Below are 21561 nucleotides of genomic sequence, written 5' to 3' on the forward strand. Positions count from 1 at the left end.
TCCTCTCGGAGGGGAAATGAAACCTCCCTTATCTCTGTCTTGAGTGGGTGACCCTTGAGACTGAGATGATGCCCCTCTGGTTCTGGACTCTCCCACCAGGAGAAACAATCTCTCCACCTCCACCCTGTCAAGTCCCCTAAGTCTCTTACCTATTTCAATATGGCCGCCTCTCAATCTTGTAGAGTCATGTGGCACCGGGAACAGACCCTTCCGCTCCACCGGCCCACGCCAACCAGGTTTCCCAACCTGAACTAGTCCCGTTTTCCTCGGTTGAGCCCCAAACTCTCTAAGTCTTTCCCGTCCACGTTTTAAACGCCAATGAGTACAGGCCCAACCTACTCGACCTCTCCTTGTAAGAAAATGCCTCTATACCCAGGATCAACCTCGCGAACCTTCTCTGGACTGTCACCTATTATTACTCCCAATGGATGAAAACGTTGGAACTGGATAGCAGGAAGGCTAAGGAGGATGCTGGGGATGCTGAATGGTTTATTATGTACACGTACAGGCATATTGTTCTTCCGTCAGACTGAGCGATAGATGGAGTCCACAGGTTGGGCGCCCTGCCCCCAAGTGGACAGCACTTGGAGGGCACCCTTCAGTTCTGTTGCACAAGACTGGAGGTGGTTGAAGGCAGCGTGTTACATCTCTGACCGGGGGCGTTGGATTCCAGCTGGCTGTTCATTTGGTTCAAGGGGATGCCAACCTGGTTGGCTTCGTGTTGACTTGGGTAGAGGGTGGTGCCTTGGCATGTCCACAGGGAGCTGACGGAGGAGATCCTTTGGAAGACCTTCTTCATTGCCTCCCTGAACTCCCTCCGCATCAGGCAGTAGATAATGGGGTTGAGGCAGCTGTTGGTGTAGGCCAAGCAGATGGTGAATGGGTGGATGTAGGTGTGAGTGATATAGTACGCTCTGCTCCAGTGGACCAATTCTAACTTGACCAGCACTCCCCAGCAGGTTATCACATGGTTAGGTAGCCAGCAAAGGAGAAAGGACATGATCAACAGGATGACAGACTTGGTGACTTTGGATTGCCTCTTTGCATTGTTGCCACTCAGCTTATGGTGGTGCAGAAATCTTATCAGCAGCAAATAGCAAATGGTTATGACCGTCAAGGGGATTATGAAAGTCAGCAAGATCCTCTGAATGTGTTGGAAGGCCAAGAAATATTGTCCGGCTGGGAATTTCTGGATGCACAGTTCATCGCCATAGATGTTGACGGTCTGGGAGTATATGGTCAGGGGTAAGGTCACAGCGATAGCTGTAAGCCAGATGGCCAGGATGACACACTTGACCATGCAGGGTCGGAAGGGAGTCCTGCCCGGTCTGAGAGTTTGCACCATCGAGCAGTAGCGGCTGACACTCATGGCGGTCAGGAAGAAGACGCTCGCGTACATGTTCAACACGGTGACAAAGAGGACCAGCTTACACATGGCAAGGCCGAAGGGCCAGATGTGGTCCAGGACAATTTCTGCTGCCCAAAAAGGCAGCACCAACACAAAGTGGAAGTCGGTCAGGGCCAGGTTGAAGACAAAGCGGTTGATGGTGGATGGGCTCTGTCTGTTGAAGCCTCGGATGAGATACAAGACCAGGAGGTTTCCCAAAATCCCCATGGCGCACGTGACAGAGTAGATCAGTGCTATGGTGATTCGTAAAATGGTGTAGAAGGCCCCTAAGACACCAAAATTGCCTGGTTCAAAGATTGAAGTGCTGTTAATCTCCAAGTAATCATTGTCTGTCGCATTGTCAAGATCTGTCCCAATCATTGTTACTCCAAGCCAAAACAACATGCCAACCATTGACTAAGAAACAATTAAATGCAGGCTATTGCACTAAATTATAGCTGCGTAATTGTCATTAATACCAAAGTTATAATGAGACATTATCCCACAGGCAGTGACCTGCCTCCTCAGATGAATTAAAAGGTCTCACAAGCAATATGTCAAAGAAGAGTTGGGGTGCAGACTTCTCTGCAATGAGCTGGGGCCAACATCCACCCCTCAGCTGTTGCCACCAAAGCACAGACGCACCCAGCCTTTACTGCAATACTGGTTGTGGGATCTTGCTGTGCTTCCTCTGCTGGAACTTCAAAAGATCCTGCTTCCACCACAGACCACTTCTGGGGAGTCCCGCGATGCTGGAAGGTGCTACGGAAATGCAGGTTCACTTCCTCACTCGTTACGTGAGTGCAGACATGCACAAAGCAGATATTTGGTGCTTCATTTTTGAGCAGATTGAAGTCCACTGAATGCCTTCTGTAGAACTTCCTTGAAGTGTTTTATCCCCTGTACAGCACTGCACTGCAACTGTGTTCAGCTATGTTTTACCCGTGACAGAATTTTGCAATTTGTATCAAAGGCTTGCTACTAAATATATTACAAATATGTGCTAGAAACTGGCTAGCGGTCTCCCTCTCTCTTCTGAACACTCTTTGATCCCTTAGCTATGTGCAGGAGAGTTGGCGCCTGGAACCAATGAGTCCCCCAAATAAACTCTTCCAAAAGGAAGCTTAGTCTTCAGGACAACATTCAGAGACGTGCAGGGCTGGTGGAAATAGTGCTTCCTTATCCTCTGCCGTTCAGCCCTTAAACTCACAGAATGCAACTTCAAGCCCTGACGAAGGGTTCCGGCCCGAAACGTTGACTTTTCTACTCCTCGGACGCTGTCTGACCTGCTGTGTTTGCCCAGCTCTGCATCTGTTGACTGTGAACCCCAACATCTGCAGTCCTCATTGCCTACCTGCAACTTCACGTTGGCCCATCATCTCGCCTTCGGGGTGCAGTCGCTGTCCATCGTGCTGAAAACCTCGCCAAATTGTTCGAGACCACCACCTCGAGGTCAGTGGGTACCCCCGGGATCCCCGGGTCGCTGTCCGCGGTGCTGAAGTGGGTCAAAGTGCCCGGCGAAGCAGGGTTCGCTCCAGGAGGCGTGCGCTGTCCGCGGTGCTGAAAGCTCTGCTCGCTTCCCCTGAGCCTATTAGCTGTTCCCCAAGAGCCCAACCCAGGTCTGGCGAAACTTTCCGCGTGGAAGGTTCCGCTGGCGACACAGACACCGCCCCCTTTTCGCTAACGTGGTAGCTGAGTGCAACCTCTCTCTGTGGCAAGCCCACTTGCGGCTGAGCTCTGGACCTGGATAAGAGTGAGGGGAAAGAAGGTGCCAGTTCACAGCTGAATACGCGATGAAATATGCTCCAAGACAGCTGAGAAACCACTTCATCATTTGCACAAAGGAGGCATTTCCTATCAGTTGTTGTGGAGCAGGTAAATGAGGTCTAAAATAAAACTGCACTGTATAACTCACGTGAACCTCGGTACCACAGCAATAGTGACATAACCAGAGCTCTCACTGTGGCACTCAGATATATCCCATTGTCTTACTGTAACACTCTGATATAACCCACACCCCTCACTGTAAAACTGATATAGCCCACACCCCTCACTGTAACACTCTGATATAACCCACACCCCTCACTGTAACACTCTGATATACCCCACACCCCTCACTGTAACACTCTGATATACCCACACCCCTCACTGTAACACACCGATATACCTACAACCCTATCTGCAACACTTTGATATATCCTATATCCCTCACGTCACATTCTGATATATCCCACACCCCTCACTGTAACACACTGACATATCCTACATCCCTCACTGTAACACACTGATATACCGACACCTCTCACTCTAACACTCTGATATACCCCATACCCCTCACTCTAACACTCTGATATACCCCACACCCCTCACTGTAACACACTGACATATCCTACATCCCTCACTGTAACACACTGATATACCGACACCTCTCACTCTAACACTCTGATATACCCCACACCTCTCACTCTAACACTCTGATATACCCCACACCCCTCACTGTAACACGCTGATATACCCCACACCCCTCACTGTAACACACTGACATATCCTACACCCCTCAATGTAACACACTGATACACCGACACCTCTCATTCTAACACTTTGATATATCCCACACCCCTCACTGTAACACTGATATACACCACACCCCTCACTGTAACACACTGATATATCCCACACCCCTCACTGTAACACACTGATATAACCCACACCCCTCACTCGAACACTCTGATATAACCACATGCCTCACTGTAACACTCTGATATACCCCACTCCCCTCACCGTTAACACACTGATATACCCCACACCCCTCACTCTAACACTGTGATATACCCTATACCCCTCACTGTAACACTCTGATATACCCAACATCCCTCACTGTAACACTGATATACCCCACACCCCTCACTCTAACACTCTGATATACCCCACACCACTTACTGTTACACTGTGATATACCCCACACCCCTCACTGTAACACACTGATATACCCACGCCCCTCACTGTAACACTCTGATATATCCCACACCTCACTGTAACACACTGATATAACCCACACCCCTCAGTCAAACACTCTGATATACCCACACCCCTCACTGTAACACTCTGATATACCCTATACCCCTCACCGTAACACACTGATATACCCCACACCCCTCACTGTAACACTCTGATATACCCCACAACCCTCACTCTAACACTCTGATATACCCCACACCACTTACTGTTACACTCTGATACACCCCACACCCCTCACTGTAACACACTGACATATCCTACACCCCTCAATGTAACACACTGATATACTGACACCTCTCACTGTAACACTCTGATATATTCCACACCTCTCACAGTAACACTGATATACACCACACCCCTCACTGTGACACCCTGATATACCCCACACCCCTCACTCTAACACTCTGATATACCCTATACCCCTCACTGTAACACTCTGATATACCCCACACCCCTCATTGTAACACACTGATATACCCCACACCCCTCACTGTAACACACCGACATTACCACAACACTATCTGTAACACTCTGACATATCCTATATCCCTCACGTCGCATTCTGATACATCCCACCCCCTCACTGTAACATGCTGATATACCCCACACCCCTTACAGTAGAACTCAGATATACCCCACAACCCTCACTGTAACACACTGATATACCCCACACCCCTCAATGTAACACTGATATACCACACAGCCCTCACTGTAACATTCTGATATACCCCACAGAACGCACTGGAACACTGATATACCCCACACCCCTCACTGTAACACTCTGATATACCCTACACCCCTCACCGTAACACACTGATATACCCCACACCCCTCACTGTAACACTCTGATATACCCCACAACCCTCACTCTAACACTCTGATATACCCCACACCACTTACTGTAACACACTGATATACCCCACACCTCTCACTCTAACACTCTGATATATCCCACACCCCTCACTGTAACACACTGATATACCCACAACCCAATCTGTAATACTCTGAAAAATCCTATATCCCTCACGTCACATTCTGATACATCCCACACCCTCACTGTAACATGCTGATATACCCCATGCCCCTTACAGTAGAACTCTGATATACCCCACACCCCTCACTGTAACACACTGATATACCACACAGCCCTCACTGTAACACTCTGATATACCCCACACCTTTCACTGTAACACTGATATACCCCACACCCCTCACTGTAACACTGATATACCCCACACCCCTCACTGTAACACTCCGCTTTAACCCCCCACCCCTCACTGTAACACTCTGATATATTCCACACCTCTCACAGTAACACTGATATACACCACACCCCTCACTGTGACACTCTGATATACCCCACACCCCTCACTGTGACACTCTGATATACCCCACACCCCTCATTGTAACACACTGATATACCCCACACCCCTCACTGTAACACACCGACATTACCACAACACTATCTGTAACACTCTGACATATCCTATATCCCTCACGTCGCATTCTGATACATCCCAGCCCCTCACTGTAACATGCTGATATACCCCACACCCCTTACAGTAGAACTCTGATATACCCCACACCCCTCACTGTAACTACTGATATATCCCACACCCCTCAATGTAACACTGATATACCACACAGCCCTCACTGTAACACTGATATATCAACACCTCTCACTGTAACACACTGATATACCCCACACCCCTCACTGTAACACTAATATACCACACAGCCCTCACTGTAATACTCTGATATATCATTTATCCCTCACGTCACATTCTGATACATCCCACCCCCTCACTGTAACATGCTGATATACCCCACGCCCCTTACAATAGAACTCTGATATACCCCACACCCTTCACTGTAACACTCTGATATACTACACAGCCCTCACTGTAACACTGATATACCCCACACCTCTCACTGTAACACACTGATACACCCCACAGCCCTCACTCTAACACTCTGATATACCCCACACCCCTCACTGTAACACACTGATATATCCCACATCCTCACTGTAACACACTGATATACCGACACCTCTCACTGTAACACTCTGATATATCCCACACCTCTCACTGTAACACTGATATACCCCACACCCCTCACTCTAATACTCTGATATACCCAACATCCCTCACTGTAACACTCTGAATATTCCAAACCCCTCACTGTAACACACTGATAGATCCCACAACCCTCAATATAACACACTGATATACCAACAACTCTCACTGTAACCCTCTGATATATCCCACACCTCTCACTGTAACACTGATATACCCCACACCCCTCACTCTAACACTCTGATATACCCCACACCCCTCACTCTAACACTCTGATATACCCAATACCCCTCACTGTAACACCCTGATATATCCCACACCTCTCACTGTAACACTGATGTACCATACACCCCTCACTCTAACACTCTGATATATCCCACACCCCTTACTGTTACACTCTGATATACCCCACACTCCTCAATGTAACACACTGATATATCCCACACCCCTCAATGTAATACACTGATATACCCCACACAGCCCTCACTGTAACACACCGATATTCCCACAACCCTATCTGTAACACTCTGATATATAGCATATCCCTCACGTCACATTCTGATACATCCCATACCCTCACTGTAACATGCTGATATACCCCATGCCCCTTACAGTAGAACTCTGATATACCCCAGACCCCTAACTGTAACACAGTGATATACCCACACCCCTCACTGTAAAACTGATACACCACACGGCCCTCACTGTAACACTCTGATATACCCCACATCCGTCACTCTGACACTCTGATACACCCCACACCCCTCACTCTTACACTCTGATATACCACAAACCTCTCAATGTAACACAGTGATATACCTACACTTCTCACTGTAAAACTCTGATATATCCCACACCCCTCACTGTAACACTGATATACCCCACACCCCTCAGTGTAACACTCTGATATACACCACACCCCTCACAGTAACATTCTAATATACCCACACCCCTCAGTGTAATACTGATATATCACAAAGCCGTCACCGTAACACACCAAATATACCCACAACCCTATCTGTAACACTCTGATATATCGTATATCCCTCACGTCACATTCTGATATGTCCCACCCCCTCACTGTAACATGCTGATATACTCCACGCCCCTTACAGTAGAACTCTGATATACCCCAGACCCCTCACTGTAACACACTGATATACGCCATACCCCTCACTGTAACACACTGATATACCTCACACCCCTCACTGTAACACTCTAATATACCCCATACCCCTCACTGTAAAACTGATATACCCCACACCCCTCACTGTAACACTCTGATATACCCCACACCCCTCACTGTAACACACTGATATATCTCACACCCCTCAGTGTAATACACTGATATACCTAAACCTCTCACTGTAACACACTGATATACCCCACACCCCTTACTGTTACACTCTGATATGCCCCATACCCCTCACTGTAACACACTGATATATCCCACACCCCTCACTGTAACACTGATATACCCCACACTCCTCGCTGTAACACTCCAATATACCCCACACCCCTCACTGTAACACACTGATATATCCCACAACCCTCAATATAACACACTGATATACCAACAACTCTCACTGTAACACTCTGATATATCCCACACCCCTCACTGTAACACTCTGATATATCGCACACCCTTCACTGTAACACTCTGATATACCCCACACCCGTCACTCTGACATTCTGGTATATCCCACACCCCTCACTGTAACACACTGATATATCCCACACCCCTCACTGTAACACACTGATATATCCCACACCCCTCACTGTAACACTCTGATATATCGCACACCCCTCACTGTAACACACTGATATATCCCACACCTCTCACTGTAACACACTGATATACCCCACACCGCTCACTCTAACACTGATATATCCCACATGCCTCTCTGCTGCAGGTTGTATGTCAACTTTGAACTCCAGTAAGCATTAATTAAATAAATTTGATTGTTTTGACAGAGCAACAATTCAGCAGATAATCGGATTAGATTCCTCCAAGTGTGTAGAACCAGGCAACATGGATCACCCTGTTACGTTAATTTTCCAGGGACTTTATAAAAAGGCAAAGATTTAGTATATGTGTTTGAATTCCAGCATTGTTACCTGTAAATGTCACACAATAAGGATAACCCTAGGTATTGAATACATGGAATTAATTAAGCGTTCTGTTGAACAATTGCCTTGTACCACAGTCTAACCCCTTCCCTTGCAGGACGCTCTGGTTAGGACACATCGTTTGTGCAATATTCAGTTCTGGGCGCAACACCTCAGTAAAGTGAGGTTGAGATTTGGAGCATGTCCAGGGAATGAAGCCAGGGTTGAAAGAGTTAAGCTGCGAGGATGAGTCGAACAGACCAGGCTTGTATTCCCTCGAGTGCGCTAGATTAGGGAGAGATCTAATTGAGGGGATTGAGATGATTAAAGAATTCAATTGGATTGATGGAGAGACCTTGCTTTCCCTGCAGATGTGAGCACGGAAGAAAGGGCAGGAAATTGAATAAAGATTCGTACACCTTGTGTCTCTCACTGTGTCTCACACCTGCACACACACACACAACATGGGAAAAAAATAAGCAAAAAAAGAAAGAAAAGAAAAATAAAAGAAAGGGCAGGAGGTGGTGGAGATGTGGAAGGGGAGGGGAGGAATGTTCCAGAGGGTCACGGGACTACAACATCTCATTTACCGCCTGGCACCCTGCAGCCTTCAGGATTCAACATTGAGTTCAATAAATTTAGGGCCTGAACACTTTCTCCCAAGTCCTTTTCGCTCCCCCCCCCCGCCCCGAGGCCATGTCATCACGTGGAACGCTGCCACATACAACCATTGTCAGCCATTAATGAGCAGCGATTGATTCTCTCAGGCTGTCCATTACTCATATACTTGTCTGCCTGACTATTTCTGTCCCTCTCACTGTTTTATCTATTGTTTACGCCTTCAGCAACCCCCCCCACCCCCCCACCCCATCAGCAACGTTTTCCAAGCTACAATTAGTTCCAAGGAAGACTCACTGGACCTGAAACATTAACTCTGTTTTCTCTCTCTCTCCCACAGATGCTGCCAGACCTACTGAGTTTCTCCAGCAATTTTTGGTTTTGGCCCAGATTCCCATCACCCATCCCCTCACAGCCTTCAGCTGCCCAGGGGGCTCCTGAACGCTGGAGTTCTCTGCCTCTCTCTTTGTAACTCTCAGGGTCTCTGTCTCTCTCTGCTTCTCTCTCTTTTCTCTCCACCACTCCTTCTCTTCCTCCCTCTAAATCAAATTCTACTACACTCTCCAACTCCTTCTTACTCTGTCTCTCTCTCGCTCTCTCACTCTCCTCACCCACTCTAAATCATACTCTACTTAGCTCTCTAACACTTTCTTGGTCTGTCTCTCTCTCTCTCTCTCTCTCTCCCTCTCTAAATTACAGAACATCGAACAATACAGCGCAGAACAGGCCCTTCGGCTCACGATGCTGCGCCGACCTGTGAACTATTCTCAGCTTGTTCCCCCTACACTATCCCAAAATCATCTATGTGCTTATCTAAGGATTGTTTAAATCTCCCTAATACTCTACTTCACTCTCTAATTAGATTCGGCATGGTGTGGAAGCGGGCCCTTCGGCCCAACAAGTCCACACCGACCCTCCGAACAGTCACCCACCCAGACCCATTTCCCTCTGGCTAATGCCCCTAACACTGTGGGCAATTTAGCGCGGCCAATTTACCCTAACCTGCACATCTTTGGACTGTGGGATGAAACCCACGCAGACACAGGGAGAACGTGCAAACTCCACACAGACAGTGGCCCAAGGCTGGAATTGAACCTGGGACCCTGGTTCTGTGAGGCAGCAATGCTAACCACTGAGCCACCATGCTGCCCCTTCATCTGTGCCTGTCTTTCTCCAGCCACAACCCCCCCCCCACCAAATCATACTCTACTTTGCTCTCTTTTTCTCACTGTCTCTCTCTCTCGCTCTCTCTCCACCCACTTCCCCCATCTCTCTCTAAATCATACTTCATGTTGCTGTCTAACTCTTTCTCACCATGTCTCTCTCTCTCTCTCTCTCTCTCTCTCTCTCTCTCCACCCACTCCTCCCCACACCCCCAACTCTCTCTACCAATCTCTCTCTAAGTCTCTAAGGTGGCCCCACTAATAAGACCACCCTCAATGTCTTGTGGAGTAACTCTGTTAATGGCATACGTTATGAAGGAGTGTCCCCTCAATAGACCAAGTGATGGACTCAACATGGAAAATCGGCGCAGGGGGAAAACATTAGGCCCCTCCAGCCTCTTCCACTGTCCAATATGGCCTCCAGCTCACTCTGCTGTTCCTGCTTTCACCCCCATACCCTTTGATCCCTTTAGCCCTAAGAACTATATCCAACTCCTTCCTGAGGACCATCCAATGTTTCAGCCCTGATCGCTTTCTGTGACAGGAAATCCCAAAGGCTCCCCACTCGCTGGGTGAAGACATATTTCACCATCTCAGTCCTAAATGGCCTACCCTGCACCCTTTAGACTGTGAATTCCACTGCCCCTCCCCACCCCCCAACCCCCACCCCAGTTCTTGACACCCTGGTCAATGGGAACATCCTTCAGATGTTCACCCTCTCAGGATTTTATGGATTGCTAGGTGATCGAAACCCCCCGGGAACCTAGTCCGAACCAATCCAATCACTCCTCCTACACCAGTTGAACATTCCCAGGAGTCAGTCTGGTAAGCCTTGGCTGCGTTCCTTCTATAAAGAGAGCATCCTTTCTCGGGTAAGGTGACCAGAAGCCCTACAGTGTGGAAGCATGGCCATTTGGCCCATTAAGTCCACACCGACCCCCCCCCCCCGCCCCCGAAGAGCATCTCACCCAAACCTACACCACCCCTGTAACTCTCCATTTCCCCCTGTCCAATCCACCCCAATCTGCATATCCCTGGACACTATGGAGCAATTTACACAAGCCTGAGGTACAGAAACCTGAACACACACACACACACACCAGCCGGTTTCAAAACAGTTTCTACTCTATTGTTGTTAGAATACTGAATGGACTCACAAACTCTTAAAATTCGCCTGTACCTGTGCTTTGGTTTTTGCTGCTGTTTACCTGTTATTTACTTATCAATGCGATTTAACTCTGTGATCTGCCTGTATTGCTCACAAAACAAAGCTTTTCCCTGTGCCTTGGTACACATGACAATTCATTCAATTCAATTTCCCAAGGCCAATCCACCCTAAACTGCACATCCCTGGATACTATGTGTATGCACATCCCTGGACACTATGGGACAATTTCCCATGGCCAATCCACCCTAACCTGCACATCCCTGGACACTATGGGACAATTTCCCATGGCCAATCCACCCTAACCTGCACATCCCTGGACACTATGGGACAATTTCCCATGGCCAATCCACCCTAACCTGCACATCCCTGGGCACTATGGGACAATTTCCCATGGCCAATCCACCCTAACCTGCACATCCCTGGGCACTATGGGACAATTTCCCATGGCCAATCCACCCAAACCTGCACATCCCTGGGCACTATGAGACAATTTCCCATGGCCAATCCACCCTAACCTGCACATCCCTGGGCACTATGGGACAATTTCCCATGGCCAATCCACCCTAACCTGCACATCCCTGGGCACTATGGGACAATTTCCCATGGCCAATCCACCCCAACCTGTACATCCCTGGACACTATGGGACAATTTAGCATGGCCAATCCACCTTAACCTGCACATCCCTGGGCACTACGGGACAATTTAGCATGGCCAATCCACCTTAACCTGCACACTTTTGGACTGTGGGAAGAAACCAGAGCACCCGGAGGAAACCCATGCAGACACAGGGAGAACTCTGTGCAAAACTCCACACAGATAGTTGCCCGAGGCTGGGATTGAACTCAGGTCCCTGGTGCTGTGAGGCAGCAGTGCTAACCACTGAGCCACTGTGCCGATACCTCCAAACCATTCCAATGCACGGACTTATACAAATGTCTTTTAAACACTGTAACTGGGCCCACATCCACCATTTTCACTGGAGTTCACTCCACACGTGAACCTCCCTCTGTGTAAAATGCAAAGTTGCCCCTCATGTCTTTTAGAAATCTCTCTCATCTTGCTTTGAAAGCATGCACCCTTGGTCCTGGGATGCCCCTGAGAGGTCTCATGAACTCAAACGCGGACGCCGTCCATAACCAAATCAACAAGGCAACCTAACCGCTCCAGGTCAGGGCCACGATGATACCTGTGGGATCTTGCTGTGCGGCAACTGGCCTCTGCCGACAGTGACTGCACTTTGGAGGAAGAAGCCCTTTCATCGGTGGTGAAGCGCCTTGTTGGGGGATGGGGAGAGGCCGCTACATGAATGCAGGCTCTTGTCTATTTCTCCCTCTCTCTTTCTCTTTCTCTCTCTCTCTCTCTCTCTCTCTCTCTCTCTCACTTTCTGTCCCTGGCCCAGGTCAGTTGAGGAGCTGCAGACAATTTTGCTCCCAATGTACAGCTGGAGCTCTGCGTATAATCAGCACGGTTCCCAGGGAACACTTAAACTGGTTACGAGTTTTAATTATCGATCGGGCCCAGGGACTGGCCTTCGACAAACATTGGCTAATGAGATCAACAATGGTAGGCTGGTGGGAGGCAGATTTACGATATCGCTGTTTGTTTTTCACTTTGGGACGACAACAGGCTTTGCAGAGAGGTCCTGGAAGAGTGGAGTCACGCCCTTCCATTCCGTTCTGCTCCCACTCCCCTTGGAAAATCCCGCTCCCCCATTCCTGTTTTCGCCGGCGCTCGGACGCACTTGCGTTTTATCCAGCCTGGGGAGCTCAGAGCGTCATCGAGTCGTCGAGTCATAGAGATGTACAGCATGGAAACAGACCCTTCGGTCCAACCCGTCCATGCCGACCAGATATCCCAACCCAATCTAGTCCCCACCTGCCAGCATCTGGATGGGTATATGAATAGGAAGGGTTTGGAGGGATATGGGCTGGGTGCTGGCAGGTGGGACCAGATTGGGTTGGGATATCTGGTCAGCATGGACGTGTTGGACCGAAGGGTCTGTAACCATGCTGTACATCTCTATGACTCTAAATACCAAAATACTGTGCAAGAACTGTAACAAACACTACATCGGACAGACAGGCAGAAAACTAGCCACCAGAATACAACTAGCCACCAAAAGGCATGACCCACTATCATTAGTATCCTTACACTCAGATGAAGAAGGACACCACTTTGACTGGGCCAACACATCCATCCTAGGACAGGCTAAACAGATTCATGCACGGGAATTCCTGGAGGCCTGGCATTCAAACCGGAACTCCATCAGTAAGCACATCGACTTGGACCCCGTTTACCAACCTCTGAGCAAAAGGACCGGAAGTGACATCGCCCACCTTAACAGAACGAAACACACAAATCAAAAACGGGACAGAACACCAGAGGCTCACTGATGACGTTACCCAACATGGTGAGATCAAACCTTCCAGCTCAGCCAGCCAACTTACAACCTGAACCTCAACCTGAGCTACAAAGCTTCTCGCAAACTGTCCAAAACTCTTCGCCTCACAGGCATTCAGTGGGGTAGCCTCAACAGACAGGGATTTCCACAGATTCCCAATCTCTGGGTGAAGATGTTCCTCCTCCTAAATCTGCTTCCCTGCCCCCCCCCCCCCCCCACCCCTTATTCTGAAGGTATGCCCCCTACTTCTAGCACCCCGGTGGAATTTAAATTCAACAAATCAAATCTGGAATTGTAAACTAGTCTTGCAATGGAGACCATGGTCATCTGTACCCTGGTCAGTGCCTACATGTGATGGCCAGTTGGTGGGCTATTCAGTGACTCTCAAAAATGGCACCAGTGAGTCATTTGAGGGGCATTTCGGGGCTCTGCCGGGGTGCCCACATCCTGTGACGGAATCAGTCGAAGATAATTGAAAACCTCCAGTTATAGAGGCATCCCTTGGATCTACTTGTGTGTGACGTGGGTGAGAATTTCAGTGACCTAGTTAGTAAGTTTGCTTTTGACGCCAAGATCGGTGAGATAGTGGACAGTGAAGCAGGTTATCTAAGATTACAACGAGATCTTGATCAATCGGGCCAATGGGCTGAGGCGTGGAAGATGGAGTTTAATTTAGATAAATTGCAGTTTGGTAAAACAAACGAGGTGAAGGCTTACGCATTATGGGTGGCACGGTGGCACAGTGGTTAGCACTGCTGCCTCACAGCGCCAGAGACCCGGGTTCAATTCCTGCCTCGGGCGACTGACTGTGTGGAGTTTGCACATTCTCCCCGTGTCTGCGTGGGTTTCCTCCGGGTGCTCCGGTTTCCTCCCACAGTCCAAAAATGTGCAGATTAGGTGAATTGGCCACGCTAAATTGCCCGTAGCGTTAGGTGAAGGGGTAAATGTAGGGGAATGGGTCTGGGTGGGTTGCGCTTCGATGGGTCGCTGTGGACTTGTTGGGCCGAAGGGCCTGTTTCCACACTGTAAGTAATCTAATCTAATCATTAATGTTAGGGTCCTGGATAGTGTTGTAAGAACAGACAGACCAAGGGGTTCTTTGACCTAATTCATTGAAGTCTGCGTCACAGGTAAACAGGGAGATTTAAGAAGGCATTTAGCACGCTTGCCTTCATTGCTCAGAATGTCGAGTACAGGAGTTGGGGACGCCATGTTGGGGTTGTACAGGACATTGGTGCGGCCTCGTCTGGAGAACTGTGTCCAGCTCTGGTCGCCCTGTTACAGGAAGGACAGTATTAAACTGGAGAGGGTTCAGAAGAGATTTACCAGGATGTTGCCGGGAATGGAGGGTTTGAGCTTTAAGGAGAGGCTGGACAAACTGGGAGGTTTGTCACTTAGAGTGGAGGAAGTTGAAGGGTGACCTTATAGAGGTTTATACAATCATGAGGGACATCGATAGGGTAAATCGTATACTTCCTTTCCTTAGGGTGGGGGATTTCAAGACCAGGGGGTGGGGGGGGGGGCATATTTGTAAAGTGAGAGAAGAAAGTTTTGAAAGTGACAATGAGGCAACTTGCTTTACCCAGAGAGTGGTTTGTGTGTGGAATGAACCTCCCGAAGAAGTGGTGGATGCTGGTACAGTGCCAGCATTTAAAAGACATTTGGATAAGACTTTGACGGGATATGGGCCATTGGCAGGGAAGTGAGCTGGCACAGTGGCTCAATGGTTCCTCACAGTGCCAAGGACCTGGGTTTGATGCCAGCCTTGGGTGACCGTCTGTGGGGAGTTGGCATGGTCTCTGCGTGGCTTTCCCCTCGGTGCCCTGGTTTCCTCCCATAATCCAAAGGTTAGGGTGGGAAAGTGCGCAAGATAGTTGGCTTAGCCGAGGGAAGCGCAGGGTTATAGGGTAGGGGGTGGGTCAGGGTGGAATTTTGTTCAGAGGGACTTGGTGAGCCATCTAGTCTGCTCCCCTGCTGTAAGGGTTCTATGCAGTGGGGCTAGCTTAGGTTGGGAACATGGTTGCCATGGACTACTTGGACTGAAGGGTCTGTTTCCATGCTGTTGGACTCTATGTACTAATCATGATCTATTCGAGAGCAGCCGAATGCAGTAATTAAACCTGAGTCTGTTTTCCATTGATCCCTGGGGACTGTCGGATAAGTCAGATTGTTTTGGATAATGTAAAACCGGATGCATTTTTAAAGGAAACTGAATATTCTACCAGGTAGAAAGAAATATGTTGACTAGAAAATAACTTTCTTTATGACTAAATCTGTTTACAGTGGTGTGTGTGTGTGTGTGTGTGTGTGTGTATGAGAGAGTGTGTGTGTGTGCGAGACAGTGTGTGTGAGAGAGAGAGTGTGTGTGCAAGTGTGTGCATGTGTGAGAGAGAGAGACTTTGTGTGTGTGTGTGTGTGTGAGAGTGTGTGTGAATGTGTGTATGTGTGCGCACGCACATGTCTGTGAGTGTGTGTGTGAAAAAGTGTGTGTCTGAGTGCATGAGAGTGTGTCTGCGTGTGTGTGAGAGAGAGCGAATGTGAGTGTGTGTGTGTGTGAGGAAGTGTATCTGTGTGAGAAAGTGTGTGTGTGAGAGAGAGTGTGTGTATCATAGTGTGTGTGTGAGTGGGAGAGAGACTGTGTGTATGTGTGTGTGTGTGCGAATGTGTGTGAGACAGTGTGTGTAAAAGAGAGAGTGTGTGTATGAGAGAGACTTGTATGTGTGTGAGAGAAAATGAATGTATGTGCGTGTATGTATCGGTGTGTGTGTGTGCACACGTGTGTGTGTGCACGGGTGTGTGTGTGTGCGTGCATGGATGTGTGTATGTGTGTGAATATGAGAGAATGTGTGTGTGTGAGAGAATGTGTGTGTATGCGTGCGTGAATGTGTGTGTGAGGGAGAGAGAGACTGTGTGTGTGAGTGTGTGTATGTGTCTGTGTGTGAGAAAGAGTGAATGTATCTGTGTATATATGGGTGTGTGTGTGCGTGAGTGTGTGTGTGTGAGTGCCTGTGTGCACGCGCGAGTGTGTATATGTGTGTGTATGAGAGAGTGTGTGTGAGACAGAGTGTGTGTGAGAGAGAGAGAGAGAGTGTGTGTGAGAGAGAGAGACTCTATGTGTGTGTATATGTACGCGCACATGCATGTGTGTGAGTCTGTGTGTGAATGTGTGTGTGTGAGTATGTGTGTGCGCACGCGAGTGTGTGAGACAGAGTGTGTGTGAGAGAGAGAATGTGTGTGTATGAGAGAGAGAGACTGTGTGTGAGTGTTTGTGTGTGAGTGTATGTATGTGCGCGCACGTGCATGTGTGAGTGTGTGTGTGAGAAAGTGTGTCTGAGTGTGTGAGTGTGTGTATCTGTGTGTGTGAGAGAGACTTTGTGTGTGTGTGTAAGAGTGTGTGTGTTTGTGTGTGAGAGAGAGAGTGAATGTATGTGTGTATGTATGGGTGTGTGTGTGTGAGTGCCTGTGTGCATGTGCGAGTGTGGATATGTGTGTGTGTATGAGAGAGTGTATGTGAGACAGAGTGTGTGTGAGAGAGAGACTCTTTGTGCCTGTATGTATGTGCACGTGTATGTGTTTGAGTCTGTGTGTGAGTGTGTGTGTGTGAGAGTGTGTGTGTGCGTGCGTGAGTGTGTGTATGAGAGAGTGTGTGTGTGAGAGAGAGACTGTGTGTATGTACGCGCACGTGCATGTGTGAGAGTATGTGTGCACGTGTGAGTGTGTATATGAGAGAGTGTGCGTGTGAGACAGAGTGTGTGTGAGAGAAAGAATGTGTGTGTGTATGAGAGAGAGAGACTGTGTGTGTGAGTGAGAGTGTGTGTGAGTGCGTGTATGTGCGCGCGCATGCATGTGTGAGTGTGTGTGTGAGAAAGTGTGTCTGAGTGTGTATGAATGTGTGTGGTCTGTGTGTGTGTGTGAGAGAGTGTGTGTGTGAGAGCGTATCTGTGTGTGAGAGTGTGTGAGTGCGTGCGTGTGTGTGTCTGTGTGTGTGTGAGAGTGTGTGTGTATGTTAGAGAGAGTGCATCTGTGTATGAGAGTGTGTGAGTGTGTGTGTATGTGCGTGCGAGTGTATGTCTGTGTGTGTATGTGAGACAGAGTGTGTGTGTGAGAGAGAGTGAATGTATGTGTGTGTATGTATGGGTGTGTGAGTGTGTGTGTGTGCACGCATGTGTGTGTGAGTGTGTGCGTGTGTGTGTCTGTGTGTGTGTGAGAGAGAGTGTGTGCATGTGTATGTGAGAGAGAGTGCATCTGTGTGTGAGAGAGTGTGTGTGTATGTGCGTGTGAGTGTATGTCTGTGTGTATATGTGAGACAGAGTGTGTGTGTGAGATAAAGTGTGTGTGTGTGAGAGAGACTCTGTGTGTGTGTGAGTGTGTGTGTGAGAGAGTGAATGTATGTGTGTGTATGTATGGGTGTGTGAGTGTGTGTGTGCACGCATGTGTGTGTGAGTGTGTGTGGGTGTGTGCGTGAGAATGTGTGTGTGAGAGTGTGTGTGTGTGAGAGTGTGTGTATGAGAGTGTGTGTGTTTGGGTATGTGTGTGTGGGTGTGTGTGTGAGAGTGTGTGTGTGCGTGAGCGTGTGTTGATGAGAGTGTGTGCGAGTGTGTGTGTGCGTGAGTGTGTGTCGATGAGAGTGTGTGTGCGTGAGTGTGTGTGATGTGTGTGTGTGAGAGTGTGTGTGCATGAGTGTGTGTAGGTGAGTGTGTGAATGGATATGTGCGTGTGTGTGTGTGGGGGGTATGTGTGTGAAAATGTGTGTGTGAGAGTGTGTGTCGATGAGAGTGTGTGTGTGTATGTGTGAGAGAGTGTGTGTGTGGGTGTGTGTGGTGTGTGTGAGAGAGTGTGTGTGTGGGTGTGTGTGGTGTGTGTGTGAGAGTATGTGTGTGGGTGTGTGTGTGTGAGAGTGTGTGCGTGGGTGTGTGTGTGAGAGTGTGTGTGTGGGTGTGTGTATGAGAGTGTGTGTGTGTGAGTGTGTGTCGATGAGAGTGTGTGTGCGTGAGTGTGTGTGGTGTGTGTGTGAGAGTGTGTGTGTGTGGGTGTGTGTGTGTGAGTGCGTGTCGATGAGAGTGTGTGTGGTGTGTGTGAGAGTGTGTGGTGTGTGTGTGAGAGTGTGTGTGTGTGGGTGTGTGTGTGAGAGTGTGTGTCGATGAGAGTTTGTGTGTGTGGTGTGTGTGTGGGTGTGTGTGAGTGCGTGTCGATGAGAGTGTGTGTGGTGTGTGTGAGAGTGTGTGTCGATGAGAGTTTGTGTGTGTGGGTGTGTGTGTGTGAGAGTGTGTGTCGATGAGAGTGTGTGTGTGTGGGTGTGTGTGATGAAGTAGTCACAGGTATGAGAGAAACGGCAGTCTTATTTTCCATGAGGCCGCCTACTGAAGGCTGCAGATGGTGTGGGGGAAATTAATATTGACTCATGTTATGTCTCAAAATATCGTTGAAATGTTAGGACACCATATTTGTCCAGATCAGGGAGAGAGTCAATATTGACAACCAGCCGGGGATAGGTTTTCAGGAAACCAATGTGCGGGAAGTGTATATTTCGGAGCCAATTAAATTAACCAAAGCCTGTCCACTCACCTCTTCACAGAGATCAGACTTTATCACACTATAAGTCATCCTCAATTGATACGTAAACTTACGAATTAGCAGCAGGAACCAATCATTTGTTTCCACCAATCTATTTTCTTCTTATTCATTTAGGGGATCAGGGCGTCACTGGCCTGGCCTAGCATTTATTGCCTGTTCCCTAAATGTCCAGGGGGCAGTTAACAGTCAACCACATTGCAGTGGGTCTGGAGTCACATTTAGACCCAAACTCGGCAAACAGTGTTAGTGAACCAGATGGGCTTTTCTGATAGTCGACAGTGGTCATTATTAAATCTTAATTCCAGATATTCCACCAGTCAATTGTTCCTCTTGGCTTTTTAAAATCTCTCTCCTTAAAAATATGCCCTCTAGTTGTGAAATCCCCTATCCTAGGGAAAAGACACCTACCATTAACTCTATCTATATCCCTCACTATCTTAAAAACGTCTATAAGGTCACCTCTCAACTTCCTACGCTCCAGTGAAAAACATCCCAGCTTATCCAGACTTTCTTTATAAAATAAACCTTCCATACGTGCCAACATCCTGGTAAATCTCTTCTGAACCCTCTCCGGCTTAATCATATCCTCCCTGTAACAGGGTGACCAGATCTGGACACAGTCTCCAGACGAGGCCTCACCAATGTCCTGTACAACCCCAAGAAGACGTCCTATGCTCAAAGGTCTATAATGAAGACAAACGTGCAAAACGCCTTCTTAACTACTATATCTCCATGTGATGCAAACCTCAAAGAATTATATCCTTGAACCTCTAGGTCTCTCTGTTGTACAACACTGCCCAGTGCCCTATCATTAATTGTATAGGCCCTGCCCCTGCTTGTTTTACCAAAATGCAACACTCTGCACTTATCCAGACTGAACTCCATTTGCCATTTTTCAACCCATTGACCACCTGATTAAGATCTCTTTGTGATCTTAGAGAAGGTTCTTCACTGTCCACTCTACCTCAAAAATTTGGTGTCATCTGCGAACACCAAAATCATTATATCAATGGCAAACAAAAGTGGACCCAGCACTGATCCCTGCTTTTAAAATGTTCACGAATAAACCTTTTTTTTCTGTGAAGGAGAACACTTGTCGATTAACCTCTAACAGCCTTGGTTAACCCAGGTGAAATGGGATTTAATTTCTAATCCTGATTTATTTGCAACTCTTTGTGGAAAACTACAGGGGAACTTGATGGCTCCGATACACTGTCACATGCTTGTGTCATAAAATGATAAAATTACTGCTTTAAACAGCCTGCAATTTGGTTGTATTTAAAAACGAGGACTGTGCATACTGCACCCATATGGCAGGCTAAGCTAAAGAGGACAGGGATTAGCAGAGGGGTCCCTATTGTAAACTGTCTTTGATGACAGTGCAAACAGTGACAGACAAGGCATGATCCGAGTGCAATTCTCCAGCGCCTCTCTCTAGGAGTGGCACGGTGGCTCAGTGGTTAGCACTGCTACCTCACAGTGCCAGAGACCTGGGTTCAATTCCCGCCTCAGGCGACTGACTGTGTGGAGTTTGCATGCTCTCCCCATGTCTGCGTGGGATTGCTCTGGTTTCCTCCCAAAAATGTGAATTGGCCGTACTAAATTGCCCATAGTGTTAGGTGAAGGGGTAAATGCAGAAGAATGGGGTCTGGGTGGCTTCTGCTTCGGAGGGTCAGTGTGGACTTGTTGGGCCGAAGGGCCTGTTTCCACACTGTATCTAATCTAATCTAATCTAGGAGTGGCTCAGTGGTTAGCACGCTGTCTCCCCCATGCCAGGATGTGGGTTCGATTCTGCCCTCTGGTGACTATCTGTGTGTGTTTTTGCACGTTCTCCCTGTGTCAACATGGGTTTTCTCCAAGAGATTTTCCAGAGGTTTATAAAATTGCGAGGGGTATGCATAGGGTAAGAAGACGAGGCCTTTTCCCTATGGCGTGGGGGATCCAGTGCTAGAGGGCATAGGTTCAGGGTGAGAGGGGAAAGGGGCCTGAGGGTCAACGTTTTCACTCAGAGGGTGTAGAATGAGCTGCCAGAGGAAGTGGTGGA

At 48.3% G+C, this 21561-nt stretch overlaps 1 protein-coding gene across 1 annotated transcript; it reads right to left on the reverse strand.

Moving 5' to 3' along the window:
• Nucleotides 1-598: 598 nt before the first annotated feature.
• LOC140453902 (relaxin-3 receptor 1-like) lies at nt 599-1768 on the reverse strand. Its single transcript, XM_072548758.1, has one exon. The coding sequence runs from the start codon at nt 1766-1768 to the stop codon at nt 599-601; it is 1170 nt and encodes a 389-aa protein (XP_072404859.1).
• Nucleotides 1769-21561: the final 19793 nt, after the last annotated feature.

This window comes from Chiloscyllium punctatum, chromosome 28, assembly GCF_047496795.1.
Source record: "Chiloscyllium punctatum isolate Juve2018m chromosome 28, sChiPun1.3, whole genome shotgun sequence".
Lineage (NCBI taxonomy): Eukaryota > Metazoa > Chordata > Chondrichthyes > Orectolobiformes > Hemiscylliidae > Chiloscyllium > Chiloscyllium punctatum.

What these genes read in the sequence shown, in the direction of transcription:
- LOC140453902 (XM_072548758.1), bottom strand. Translation starts at nt 1,768, where the DNA reads ATGATTGGGACAGATCTTGACAATGCGACAGACAATGATTACTTGGAG.